Source organism: Danio rerio, chromosome 4, assembly GCF_049306965.1.
Source record: "Danio rerio strain Tuebingen ecotype United States chromosome 4, GRCz12tu, whole genome shotgun sequence".
Lineage (NCBI taxonomy): Eukaryota > Metazoa > Chordata > Actinopteri > Cypriniformes > Danionidae > Danio > Danio rerio.
Genome location: NC_133179.1, coordinates 29599093 through 29614238, shown reverse-complemented (window position 1 = coordinate 29614238; position 15146 = coordinate 29599093). Strand labels below are relative to the sequence as shown.

At 34.7% G+C, this 15146-nt stretch overlaps 1 protein-coding gene across 3 annotated transcripts in view; it reads left to right on the top strand.

Annotated features, from left to right (window-relative positions):
* tbc1d22a (TBC1 domain family, member 22a) overlaps nucleotides 1-15146 on the top strand; it is a 270682-nt gene that overhangs the window by 41349 nt on the left and 214187 nt on the right. For all 3 annotated transcript variants that reach the window (XM_005168538.6, XM_005168539.6, NM_214799.1), the window contains 1 exon segment: nucleotides 7357-7427. In XM_005168538.6, the coding sequence (XP_005168595.2) occupies nucleotides 7357-7427 (71 nt within the window).

Here is a 15146-nt window from a genome sequence, read left to right as displayed (position 1 = left end):
ATTCATCTAGTTAAGCCATTAAATGTCTCTTTAAGCTATATAGAAGTGTCTTGAAAAATATCTAGTAAAATATTATTTACAGTCATCATGGTAAAGATTAAAAAAATTAGTTATTAGAAATGAGTTATTAAAACTATTATGTTTAGAAATGTGTTGAAAAAATCTCTCAAAAATTTGGGAAAAAATAAACAAGCGGTCCAATAATTCAGGGGGGCTAATAATTCTGACTTCAACTGTATATAGTATGCGAAAAACTGTATGTGAGTCAAGTGGTATGTCTGAATTCGTAATGCTAGGAAAACATTATGCTATCTAGCAGTACAGGACAGTACAAGAAAAGTACTTTGGACAAGATTTACTAGTGCACATTAGCGGTGTATTGATACACTAAATGCTATGGTTTGGTTCATGGTATTGGACCACTGTATGGTTCAGTTTGTTTAAGAGTGCCAAGTGGGCAGGGCTTCACACTGCAAAAAATAAAAAATAAAATAATAATAATAATAAAAAACTATTTGAGGAAGGTTTTGACTGAATATTACAAAGTTATACAAAGTTTAACTTAATATTTATCCGTTCACGTGGTGTTGAGTTGATATGAGTAGAAAAGTTCATTTGATTCAACTAAAAAATTGTAGGCAGCAAGATTTTTATTTATTTTTTTACAGGGTAATGTTGTGAAAAACTATATTTACTTTTGAAAACGCATCGCTTATTGAGTGGAGTGCGTAGTTTCGCTATGAGCTTATTGCAATTTGTGCTGTCATGGGAATAGGCATGGAATGATAACCGTTTTCAATGTATAGTGTGATTTGTAAAAGTGAAGGTTTTAAAACTGCCCAATTTTTCTGCTATGTCATTCCTAACGTATGTGTAAGATTTTTTATTTAAATTTAATTTTTTTTAGGAAAACAGTATCTGTGTTTTTGAAACTAATGAAGACAGCAGAAGTCAATGATTCATTGCCATTATTCAGCCTGACATGTTTACTGCTCCAATATATAAAAAAAAAAATAAAAATAAAGATAATATGTTCAAAGGGAAAAAAAAAAGTTTTTGTTTTTTTACCCAGACATTTAGAAATAATATATTTTAGATCAGTAATCACAATACCGTCAATCCGTGAAAATGTGATAGATTTATTCAAGGTTATCATACCATCTGAATCTTATTGCGGCCCATGCCTAAATGGGAGTGCTGCAACTTTTTACACTCTTAGCATCCAATGGACACTTTACTATTCCATGATGCCACATCATGAATGGACAATTCATGGTGTGACGCAATTGAAATGAGTAGGTCATGTTATAATGTCAAATGGCAGATGCAGTACATTCGAATTCCATTTATACTGTAGTGAAAAATGTCTAATTCATCACATTTAAACAGATTCTTCTAGGGATATATTTATTGCCCTTAAAAAAAAAAAAAAAAAAAAAACTATTAAAAAGTATATTTACACTGTATATTGTACACTACCTGACAAAAGTCTTGTTGTCAATCCCATTTGTAAGAGCAACAAATAACAACTTGACTTCTAGTTGATCATTTGGAAAAGTGGCAAAAGGATTTTTCTGTTGAATCATCTTTTGAAATACTTCCCAATCATCACAAATACTACAGAAGACCTATTGGAACCCACATGGAACCAATATTATCTAGAAATTAGTCAAGTTTGGTAAAGGAAAAAATCATGGTTTGGGGTTACATTTAGTATGGGGGCGTCCAAGAAATCTGCAGAGCTGATGGTGTGTGTGTGTATGTATATATATATATATATATATATATATATATATATATATATATATATATATATATATATATATATATATATATATATATATATATATATAATCGTTTACACACCTGAATAATATTGCATGGATAAGGAGTTATCACAAGCTAGGACTCTTTACTTATGCCTTCTTACAATCAGCATTTAGTAAAACTACTCAGAGTTAAAATGTCGCCAATCTAAATAGTTAAAACCTAAATGCTTGATGCCTAAATGAGGTTTAAAAACGTTTGGAGTCTTAAAAAAGGTTTCAAGTTTAACTCCATGATTTCTGTATGTACTCTGTTTTCAGACAATGTAATTTAAATACTTATGTATAATTTAATTCATGTAATTAGAATATAAAAATAACTTAAATTATGTAATTAGAATGTAAAATTAATGACTATATAGAACTAACTCACCCAGCATTCCTTATTAAATGATCCTATAATAATAATATACATGTTAGTGTCATATATCGCGAAACTCATTTAGCTGGCAGCCCGTGTGCGTTTTTCCCAAGCAACTGTCTGGGCGATCACAACCTCTTTTAAGGTCACCGTCTCCAGAGGGACAAAGACAGCAACAATGAGCTGATGAAATAGTGAATGCCTAATCCCCCCTTACTTCCCCCCCCATTGTGAGATTAATGCCACGTGGAGGAAATATAACAGATAGTTTAATTAAGTGCCAGGGCACAAGATTCATCGACTAATTTCTGCGGCTGACAGCGCAAATGAGGGTTCAAAGGTGCGGGCCGAGGAGACACCCTTGAGTGGCTCTGTGTTTAATGAATTGAGCGCTTTCCCTATAAAGTTCCTGCGTAAAAGCAGCATGCGCATTAAAGCCAGCCTTCAATGTGTCAGGACGGCCCAGCGTCCTCATATACTACACCCGCAGACCTGCCCGGAGAGAACACACACACACTCATGCCCTCTGTGCTTACACTTTTGTCCGCGCAGGTATTGCACGAGTGTCACGAAGATCAGCAGAATTGCATTCGTTAGGTCGGAAATGGTGATGTATTGCTTAATGAAGATTTTGGAATTACCCGGATTACTGCATGACTGACCCCTAAAATGAGATTCAGAGATGATTCAGCCCTAAAAATGATTATTCTGTCATCATTTACTAACCTTCATGTTTTTTTGTGCTTTTTTCAAGTCTGTTTTGACTTTCAGCTGTAGAAGTGAAAAAGAGTAGTTTTGAAGTATGTTCAGGCTGCTCTTTTTGCTGTAGTGAAAAACAAATGTAAAAGAGAATTATCTTTATTCACTAAAATTTATTTATTTCAACTTATAGGATAACTTTTCAGCTGTAAACGTGAAAAAGAGAAGTCTTGAAGCATGTTGTTTTTGCTGTAATCAAAAGCAAATAGAAAGTAGAATTGTCTGTGTTTACCAACCTTCCTGTTTTTGTTTTTTTCAAGCTTGTATGAAGACTTTTCAGACGTAAAAGGGAAAAAGAGTAGTTTTGAAGTATGTTCAGGCTGCTCTATTTGCTGTAGTAAAAAGCTATAGATTTTCTGCTTTGCCTTTTCACAATACTAGATATGACGGTACTCTATGTGTACCTTTTGTGATGTGTTCAATTAAAATATAATTTTGTTTGGTCGATTCGGTTTTCTTTTGTAAAAAAGAAGAAAAAAAATAGTTTTGAAGTATGCTCAGGCTGCTCTGTTTGCTGTAGAGAAAAACTAATGTAAAGTAGAATTGTCTTAAATTACTAAAGTTGCAGATTTTTTAAAGCCTGTATGATGACTTTTCAGCTGTAAATGTGAAAATTAGTAGTTGAGAAGTATGTTCAGGTTGCTCTTTTTTGTGTAGTGAAAAGCAAATGCAGAGTAGAATTGTCTTCATTTCCTAACTTTCCTGTTTTTTAAAGTCTGTATGATGACTTTTCAGCCGTAAAAGTGAAAAAGAGTAGTTTTGAAGGATGTTCAGACTGCTCTTGTAGCTGTTGTAAAAAGTGAATGGAAAGTAGAATTGTTTTAATTTACTAACTTTTCTGTTTTTTTGTTCTTTCAAGCTTGTATGACGACTTTTTAGCCTAAAACTAAAAACTTCAGGCGCTAGTTTGTAGTGAAAAGCAAATGTTACGTAGAATTGTCTTCATTTACTAACCTTAAGCCTGTATGATGACTTTTCAGCTGTAAATGTGAAAATTAGTAGTTGAGAAGTATGTTCAGGTTGCTCTTTTTAGTGTAGTGAAAAGCAAATGCAGAGTAGAATTGTCCTCATTTACTAACTTTCCTGTTTTTAAAGTCTGTATGATGACTTTTCAGCTGTAAAAGTGAAAGAGAGTAGTTTTGAAGAATGTTCAGGCTGCTCTTGTAGTTGTTGTGAAAAGCAAATGGAAAGTAGAATTGTCTTCATTTACTAACCTTCCTGTTTTTTCAAGCTTGTATGATGACCTTTTTGCCGTAAAAGTGAAAGAAAGAGTACTTTTAAAGTATGTTTAAGCTGTTCTTTTCGTTTAGTAAAAAGCGAATAGAAAGTGTAATTGTTCCTTTTATCATTTATTGTACTTATTAAGGTGCTTATTTACTCACTGCATGTTTTGGTCCTTATTTATGTGTTAAGAGTTCAAAATACCCAACAACATACTGTCTGTAAATGTAATTTTGCTATCAATAACAATGAGTGATGTGCAAATAATCAAGCATATTTATATTTTAATAGTATTTGCATGGGCGGTCATCATAACAACACTGTTATTCATCAGCTTCAGTCTTCATTTTGCCCTGACAAAGAAACTGCACAAGAACCTCCAGGTCTGATTTCAGAAAGGTTATTTCTTAAAAAAAAAAAAAAACAAAGATTTTTCCTCAGAAGGCTCGTGTTGTATTCATGGCGCATTTCGTCTATTGTATGATTTTTTTTTTAGCAACCTCTGATTTAAAATTTAGATTTATCTTTGATGTCAAATAAAATGTATGCACATTACACTGCAGCCTGTTGTCAAGGCTCTGAGAAATGACTAATCCACGTTCAGCGCATTATGATCGCTGCCATCAACCCTTGAAATATGCAATACTGATACGAAATGAGAAATATTTGGTATTAAAGTGCTTTTTCACTCTTTTAAGGCTCTGCTGGGACTCTTTGTCCATTTTAAAAGTCCAATTTGCCTCACTGAGATTTATTCACGTTAGCACTCTTGGGTTCGCCAATGCGTGCTTTTGCAGTGCTTATTGAAAGCACAGTTTGCTCATGGAATTCAAATGCTGCAGAGTCCTGTTTTGCATGCTATTTGCATTATTATACATGCTAGATTAGTGCATTGTAAATGATTGCTTGTTAAATATGGTTTAATAGCGGTGAAGTAATCATGTATTAATAGCGTATTTTCTTGTTTGAACTTGTCGTTGGTGAAACCATGTATTTGTTATATATACATTTCATGAATGAACCATTCATTTATTTATTTCTCCTCATAAGCAATTGTATTGAATGCAGAACAACTGAACAATTTCCACTAACTTGGCAGCTTTGACTGAGCTAAGGATATGAACAACTGGTTCTCTTTTAGTGGACTTTTAGGGGAGAAAAATGCTATTCAAATACGTTTACATTAGAATAGTTTACTAACTGGTGAATACTGGTTAGAGTGTTTGTAGCCAAGTGGTTTTGAAACAGCAATAATTAGTCCACAGTTATATGTAATTAGCAATTTGATGTAACTTCTTGGGGAAATGTGTGTGTTAGTGTTTACATACAGTAAGTATTGAAAATGTCATCCTTTTGTTTTCAGAAAACACATATCTAAGGGTGCCTTTGACTTGGAATTTTTCCATAATGTTGGTAACAACAAAGTAAATCTATACATGAAAACAAAACAGATCTAATTAGTTTACAAATTAAGTTATGCATAATAAAATAAAATGACACAGGGAAAAGTATTGAACGCATGAAGAAAGGAAGGTGTAGAATGGCAGGGAAAGCCCAGACAGCAGCTGAAATCGCTGAGGAGTTCTTCTGCAACCCTCTGCCCTTTCTCATTGTAAATTTAATAAAAGCTGCTTCAGTCCAACATCTACATTTTCAGGATGATGAAGATGAAACCAGAGTTCATATTTCAGCAAGACAACGATCCAAAACACAGCCAATGAAACTCTCAAATGCTTTCAGAGAAAGAAAATCAAGTTGCAGAATGGCTTATCTAATACCCTGACTTAAAACCAATAGAAAATGCAATATAAAGATCAGTTTGGATGGATAAAACCCACAGAACCATCAAGATTTTTACACCGTTGAAGTCTGTGAAAAAAAAAATAAAATTACACCAGAGTAATGCATGTGACTTTATTCTCCACATGAGAGGCGTCTTTAACCTACCATCACCAAAAAGGCTTTTATATAAAGCATTAAATACATTTTAGTAGTTCAGTACTTTCTCCTTGTGTCATTTCATTATCACACACAACACATTTTCCATATATAAATTTCTTTTCATTAGATGAAAAACCCAAAATGGCAACATTGAAACAATTTTTGACCACTTCATATAGCCTAATGTTGTTAAAAAAATCTGTTTTTGTGCCAAGTTTTATTTGGTATAATTTGTGTCTTCAATTTATTTTTTAATATTTAGGTCAGTTATCTACAAAAACCCAGAAAAGAATAAATTTTAGATGAAGTGACATGCAAATAATACTTTTGAATAATAAGGGAATTATGAATTAAATTCAACATAACATGTAAAATATAGTATTTCTGTAAATTTTCTTTATAATTTGAGTTCTGATTAACAGAATCACAATACTAGTATCGTAAGATGAACTAATGGTATCTTGACAACCCTAATATATATATATATATAAATGTTATATGTAATAAAAAAAAAAAAATATTCTAGCTGAAATAAAATAAATAAGTCTATCCTTAATTGGTTTAATATCGCTGGACATTTTATTTATATATATATATATATATATATATATATATATATATATATATATATATATATATATATATATATATATATATATGTTTCAGGCAAATGTCAACCTTGCCATGAAAAAAAGTTTTCGCCAAAATAGCAAAACCGTTGTTGCGTTGTTTGTGTAGGCTTGTATTTTACAGTGCTTTAAAAATACTCAAAAATGCATCTGTCAATGTTCTCAAACAATTATATTTGATTTACCAAAATCACACTAGTGGCACGTTGACATCTGTCACATCCATAACGGAGAGATTCACATCCATAACAAAGCTTTTTCATATATATAAGTATGTACATTTTTGCTATCTAATTAAAATGTTACATATTGATTCTCTGACATAATTCACAAACACATGCAAATGGTGGGATCTTGATTGAGACAGAACTATAATAAGTCTATGAAATTCTAGGAGACAGTAAAGATTAATTACTTTTTTATATTCGAACATTCGATTCCTTGCTGTTTACTGATCATTTATGCATTAGGTTATTTGAGGGGAAAAAGGGTTTTGGAAAAAGAAATTCAGGAAAGGAACTGATTATTAATAATTCAGTAATTTCACAATGAACAAACTCATTCTATCACCTTTGGCTGTGACTTTCTGTCTAATAAAAAAAAACTTTTCTTTTCTCAGAGGAGCTTCGGAAGTTGAGCTGGTCTGGAATTCCACGGCAGGTGCGCCCGATCACATGGAAACTACTCTCAGTAAGTAGAGCAATCTCAGCACACAGTCAAGCCCTTCTCGAAACGGTCAAGCTCATTAGAGAACCGCAGCGCACATCCATTACAAGATGAATCAAAGAATACATAATGCATTCTACATAAATACACATTTATAAGTAATTAGGCTTCCTACTAATGACTTCTAAGAGGTCCAGTCAGCTGAAAACTAATGGTACATTTCAGTGGTAGAGCAAAATCTGAATTAGTGAACTCTATTCTATTTATTCAAATACATTTGCTTCCTTTGTATATATTTTGGAACAAATAATGCTGGAATTACATGAAGTTCCTAATATACCTTTTTTACTTTAAAGAAACACTCCACTTATTTTGTAAATAGGCTCATTTTGCATCCCCTTGTGTTATACAGTTGAGTTTGACCTTTTTTGAATCCATTCAGCTGATCTCTTGGTTTGGTGGAAGCACTTTTAGCCTAGCTTAGCTTAGCATTACTCATTAAATTGGATTAGACCATTAGCATCTTGTCACAAAAACTCAAAACAAAAAAAGTGTTAAAATAATTTTCCTATTTAAATCTTAACTTTTTTTTGTGGTTTTGTAGTTTTTGTAGCGTTGTGTGCTAAAACTGATGAAAAAGGGTTATTTGCTAGCCCGATTTGGCTTGGAACTATACTCTCATTGTGGCGTAATAATCAAGGAACATTGCTGCTTTATCATGTAATCATACTACACAGCACCTGAAAATAGTCCCTTGCTTGGTAATTAGGTAGGAGCGCATTGTGATATCATTGTGCTTCTGCAGCTATGGCACAACAGCAGGGTTCCTTGTTTATTATGCTATTTTATTACGCTAGTTCATATACCTGTACATATCAGCCTAAAAAATGGCAACATTTCATTTAGTTAATCCGTTGCTCTTAGTACCCAACATAAATACAGAAGTGTCAAGCTTAAAATAGCAAAATGATCAAATCTCTCTTTTTTTCCAAGCGTGATGCTAATGGTCTAATCTAATTTAATGTTTTATGCTAAGCTAAGCTAAATGTGCTACGGCCAGATGTTTAGATTGGCTGAATGGATATTTTGGAAATATTTTTCTTCTGAAAAAAATCTTATTTGTTTTATTTCTGCTAGAATAAAAGCAGTTTTTAATTTTTTTTAAACACCAATTTAAGGACAAAATTATTAACCCCTTTAAGCTATATTTGTTTTCGATAGTGTACAGAAAAAAACCTTTAGTATACAATAACTGGCCTAATTACCCAAACCTGCCTAGTTAACCTAATTAACCTAGTTAGGCCTTTAAATGTCACTTTAAGATGTATAAAAGTGTTTTAAAAAAATATCTAGTCAAATATTATTTACTGTCATCATGGGAAATATAAATTAAGTACGTTTTTAGAAATGAGTTATTAAAACTATTATGTTTAGAAATGTGTTGAAAAAATCTGCTCTCCGTTAAACAGAAATTGGGGAAAAAAATAAACAAACAGTCTAATAATTCAGGGGGGCTAATAATTCTGACTTCAACTATATATATGTATATATAATAATATACAATTATAATAATTCAATGGAAATGCCCCTCAATAATGAGGTACTTTAAGAGTATTAAACAAATAATCACACTAGGGTTTAAATAACACATTTAGATGTTTTATATAGATAAAGATATGAATACCTTCACAACTCATTCTAAATGTAAGCTTATTGATCATATTTCATGTGCATTCATACAATACTTTGGCATTTGCAAACCTCACCACTCAGTTTAGTGATTTAATCAACATCTTGTTATTTAGGAGTCATCTACTACTGCTAACTTACCCCTATGTGAGAGTGTTGTTGCAATGACTTGAAGAGTTTGTAATCTAGTTTTCAAAAATATTTTTAAAGTCCTAGGATGCAGTCTATTCTTTAGCTTTGTTCTTATACAGTGAAGATCTCCACCAATACAATAGCTGACCTGAAAGAGATCTAAATAAGACAAATATTCTGCTGACACTGCAGCACATTCAATTTCTCAGTTGCATTCTGACACAGCCTTAATACATATAAAATGAGGATTTGCATAGCTATAAGCATTTCCAGCCACATACTTGGAATGTTTTGGGACTTAACCTGTTCTGTCATGTCAGTGTTGTGGTCTGTGTAATTTAAACTCTGCTTACTTAAAGGAACACTACCTTTTTATTTAATTACATTACGCAGTGCTGTTACCTAGTTATAAAGATCGGGACTATTTTCAGGTGCTGCATAATATCATTGTGCCTGCTGCAGGCATAGTATGACAGCAAAGTACCTTGATTATTACATCAGAATGAGAGTATAATTTAAATGACCTAGACAATAGCAACTTTTAATACATGATGTTACTACAGAAGAGTCAAGTTTTAAATAGGAAAATAATCTAAATTCTTATTTATTTATTTATTTATTTATTATTATTTTTTAATTGTGCAAAATGCTAAAGATCTAATCTGATTCAACAATTTATGCTAAACTAAGCTAAAAATGCTCACACCAGACCTGGGGCCTCATGTATCAACGCTGCGTACGCACAAAAACTTTGCGTACGCCAGGTTTCACGCTCAGAATCGCTCACGTTTGGATTTACTAACAATGAACTGAACGTGGGAATGTGCGCAGGTTCACGGCAGCTTTCTGGCAGGCGTACGCACATTTTTTGTGCGTAACTGTTTTATTTCCATTGGCGACTCCTAGAGGCAGTTGTATTAAATTCTTCTCTACAAAGTGTCTGATCCTTGTAATGGCAGCTGTATGAGACGGGTTCATATAGTAGGTATGTAAGATTTCCATACCATACAGTTGACCAGCTAAACATTAAAGCACAATTTGGAGCGGTCGCCTGTTTTCCCAATGTAATCTGAGCGATCTACCGCACGCACATTGCTATAAAGACACTATCTGAAGATGAATTTGCATGCGTGAATCAGAAACATTTCCATTCAATAAATGTGCATATAAAATATGATGCACAAACTTATTGATGATTCCTACTTGTCTTTCTCTTGATAAATAGTGGGCAAAATCTGATATGTAGCGGGGAAAAAAAGAAAGAATTTATTAGACGCTGGATTCGAGCCGAGTTTATGCTCGAACATGTCAGTACATGATCACATGCTTCTTATGAGGTGCGCCACTGAGACTGCTAAGGGTACTGCAACATTTTTCAGTTATAAACCACACTATTTCTTTTTTTAAATGCACTCAGTGCGATGTTCAGACCCAACTGTGTTAACCGTATCAGCTAAACTCTCCCACTCTATTTTTTTCTTTTGTTGTTAATTCTGGAGAACAAACTTGCAAATAACACCGCTTTTCTCCGGTCTACCTCCGAAAGCAGCACCTCCAATTCACATTCTGTTCAAAGTTTCTCTTTTTGCTTGATTTTGCCGTTGCTTTTTCGTTGGGTTTTGACATTAGCATAGTCATTAGCATATTCATACGGGGGAAGAGGCAGGGAGGGGTTTTGTGCTCGTGCATGTTGCGCTCAGTTTCACGTTCATTCAGATGTACAAAAGAATATGCGTGAGATTCGGCGTACGCAGTGTTTCATACATCTGAATTTTTTTCTGCGTACGCACATTTACAGCTTTGTGCGTACGCAATGTTTTAGTAAGATTTCCACGCAAGTCTTCGTACATGAGGCCCCTGGAAATTGGCTGAATCGATTATATTTTTAAAAAAATATTTTGACTGTGTAACTCTTGGGGAGTTAAAAAACAAAAAAAAAAAACAAAAAAAAAAAGAAAGAAAGGAAAATAAAAGAAAAAGCAAAAACACACACACACACACACACACACACACGCACACACACACACACACACACACACGCACACACACACACACACACACACACACACAAACACACACACACACAAAGACATTTAAACACAAGCTTTAATGTATATGCTAAAATGATCCGTATATTACAGAATTCTGATGCAACTGATGTTGGTTTCATTGACTTGTATACCACAGTACAATTTGTTTTTGAATGCAGTCCTCTGGGAAAAGTGCCATATGTTATGCAAATCCAGGTAAAAAAAATATATATAATATATATATTATAACAGTAAAAGGTGGCAAATTGGCTTAAATTTTTTTGGGGGCATTCTGTCTATATATGATTCACATACAGACACACACAAACACAAACTCTGTTTGACAGTGGTTCAAATATCTTTCAAGGTGGTCTGAGTTGGAGAAATGAAATTGGTGCCGTGACCCGGAAAGTAGTTATGACTTTAGGGGGTTGACACTGGTTTGAATTCCACACAGACAAGTGTGAGAATGAGCATCTGCATATTAAAACAGTTTTAAAAAACACATTTCCACTTCAATAAAGGATGATATCTATCAGGTATGTAACTGCTGTATAGCTTCCCCCAGGACAGGACTGGCGTGATGAAGGGGTTATGTGTGGTCGCACCCTCTGACACTCAGACAGGCGGCAGTGTGCCCTCCTGCCACACTGATAGATGATGTGCCAGTCTGAAGCAGGATGGAATGGAGCGAGATATTTGATATTCTGACCCCCTTCTTGGCTAGTGTGTGGCCACACACACACACGCAGAAACATCCAATTCACCCGTGTGACCTTCATTTGCTTACGGCTACCTCATCTGTCATCTTGACTCAAACCTTGGACTGCAGTCCCACTCAATCAAACCCCATCGATCCGCGCTATTGAGCTCCTGCACAGGTGCGCGCATTGTGAGTTCATATGTGTGTGTGTGTGTGTGTGTATTTGTGTTTGAGTGAGTGGAGAGCGAGCGCGAACAGCTGGAAAGCATCCTTTAACAAGAGTAATGACTGGCGGAGAGCGGCATCACTGTTTGAACGGGCACTTTAATGCGTGATCAATTCTGTGCATCCTGCTGACGTCTCACAAAAAGCCACAGAACCCCGCTTAGCACCTTCCTAAGAAGAAATAATTTCTCTTTTGTCAAGTAACTGCTAGGCAATAAAGATTTCACTATTAGTGTTTACTAAGGCAAGGTTTATTATTAGTATTGCTTGTACATTGGAGCAACATTCTTGCAACACCCAAGAAATCGTCAACCGCTTTGTTTGGCCCGTCAACCACTTTGTTTGGGTTGTATTATGGCCTTTTTACAAAATCTAAAATAAGTTTTTTTCTTTTTTCAGTATGGTTTAGGTCTTAATACCCTTCAGGAGAGTTATTTTCACATGTAGTTCACATTTTTTAATTTGTTTTTCAAATTTACAGTAAACAGCAGACATGTATGAACATGTAATTTGCCAGAAATGTATGGTTAAAAATACAATACAATAGGGTGCAATATATTGCGTAAAAAAAAGAATACTATCTGCAATATACATATCGTAGACTTGTGATAAATTACATTTATTTTATGCCTTATTTGATTATCTAAATTTGACCAATTCAATGCCACCTTTCTATCGTTATGCCCACCTTCCCAGTAGTTGCTCTTCTGCTATTTGCTAGAGTGGCCCAACGGTCAACCCAGAGCTGAAAATAAATACCAATGGGTGGGGTTGAGACCAGAGTCAGATTATCTGCTGAGGTTTTTACTCATTCATAATGTTTTAAAGACTAAATGATTTGCACCTTGACAGTTTTAGCCTGAAAAATAATTTATTTGATCAGAAAATATATATTTTACTAGTGTTTTTATATCATTAAATAAATAAATGCTTTAAAACATCTAATAAAAATGTCATTTTTCTAAGGCAACCAAGTCATTCATTTGTTTATTTACTTTTCGGCTTAATCCCTTTACTTATCAGGGGTCGCCATAGCAGAATAATTGGCCAACTTTTCCAGCATATGTTGTGCTATCCACTGTCCCATTGTGCCACCTTTTCTAAGTCAGTTTATGGTTATTAACCGTATATATTAAGGAACCTTATTGTTAACCGGGTTGCATATTTTTACAGTACAATTTTTATTATAATTTTTTACAATGACCGTTTTCTTAATGCTTGCCTATAAACCTCTTACAAATGCCTCGAGCACACTAACCATCACCTAGCAACCACACTGAACCCTGTGTTTGCAGCTAGAAAAGGCTAGCAATCATCTATAAAAGCCATATCAATGTGCCAACCATTAGTTGTCAGCAGAACTAGTAGTTTCACAGGCTGCTTTGTCATCTCAGGGAAAATCCGACTTTGGAATCTTCTCAGCTTTCTTCTTTTATTCGTTTTTTTCTTGTGTTGACTGAAAGCAAAGAGATCACAATCTGTCTGATCTCTTGACGCAAAGACTATATCCACAGCAACTCAAAAATTACCTTTTCTGCTTGTTCAAACTACTCATTTAAAATGAATTGAAACAACACAGTTCATACATTTTTTTTTAAACAACGTTAAAGGTGCAGTAGGTGATTGTGTTCAGAAACATTTTTTGTTGTGCTGGTTAAAAGTCTCTTCACATTCTAGTAGTGATTAAATTAGATGATCTAAAAGTATTTACTGCACATGCGTAAAGTATTCGTAGCACTTTTTCCACATTATTTTATGTAACAGCCTTATTCCAAAGCGGATTAAATTAATTTAATTCCTCAAAATTCTTCACACAATACCCCATAATGACAATGTGAAAAAAGAAATTGTTGCAAATTTATTAAATATAAAACACCTGAAAAATCAGACATACATAAGTATTCACAGCCTTTGCCGTGAAGCTCTAAATTGAGCTCAGGTACATTCTGTTTCCACTGATCATTCTTGAAATGTTTCAGCAGCTTAATTTGAGTCCACCTGTGGTAACTTCAGTTGGTTGGACATAATTTGAAAAGGCATACACCTGTCTATATAAGGTCCCAGGGTTGACAGTGCATGTCAAAGCACAAACCAAGCATGAAGACAAAGAAGTTGTCTGTAGACCTCCGAGACAGGATTGTCTCGAGGCATATGGCTGGTGAAGGTTACAGAACAATTTCTGCTGCTCTAAAAAGTTCCAATGAGCACAGTGGCCTGCGTCATCAGTAAGTGAAAGATGTTTGGATCCACCAGGAGTCTTCCTAGAACTAGCCGACCATCTAAGCTGAGAAATTGGGGGAGAAGGGCCTTAGTCAGGGAGGTGATCAATAACCCGATGGTCACCCTGTCTGAGCTCCAGCATTCTTCTGTGGAGAAAGGAGAACCTTACAGAAGGACAACTGTCTGTGCAGCAATCCACCAATCAGGCCTGTATGTTAAAGTAGCCAGACGGAAGTCACTCTTTGTCTGGAATTTGCCAAAAGGCATCTGAAGAACTCTCAGACCATATGAAACTAAATTCTCTGGTCTAATGAGACTAAAATGGAACTCTTTGGAGTGAATGGCTTTACGTTTGGAGAAAACCAGGCACCGCTTATCACTAGGCTAATACCATCCCTACAGTGAAGCATGGTGGTGGCAGCATCATGCTGTGGGGAAGTTTTTCAGCAGGAGGAACTGGAAGACTAGTCAGGAAAGAGGGAAAGATGAATGCAGCAATGTACAGAGACATCCTGAATGAAGACCTGCTTCAGAGTGCTCTTGACCTAAGACTGGGGCGACGGTTCATCTTCCAGCGGGACAATGACCCTAAAGCACATGGTCAAAATATCATGGAATGGCGTCACAACAACTTGGTGAATGTCCTTGAGTGGCCCAGCCAGAGTCTAGACTGAAGTCCTATTGAACATCTATGGAGGGATCTGAAAATGGCTGTACAGCGTCGCTTCCCATCAACCTGATAGA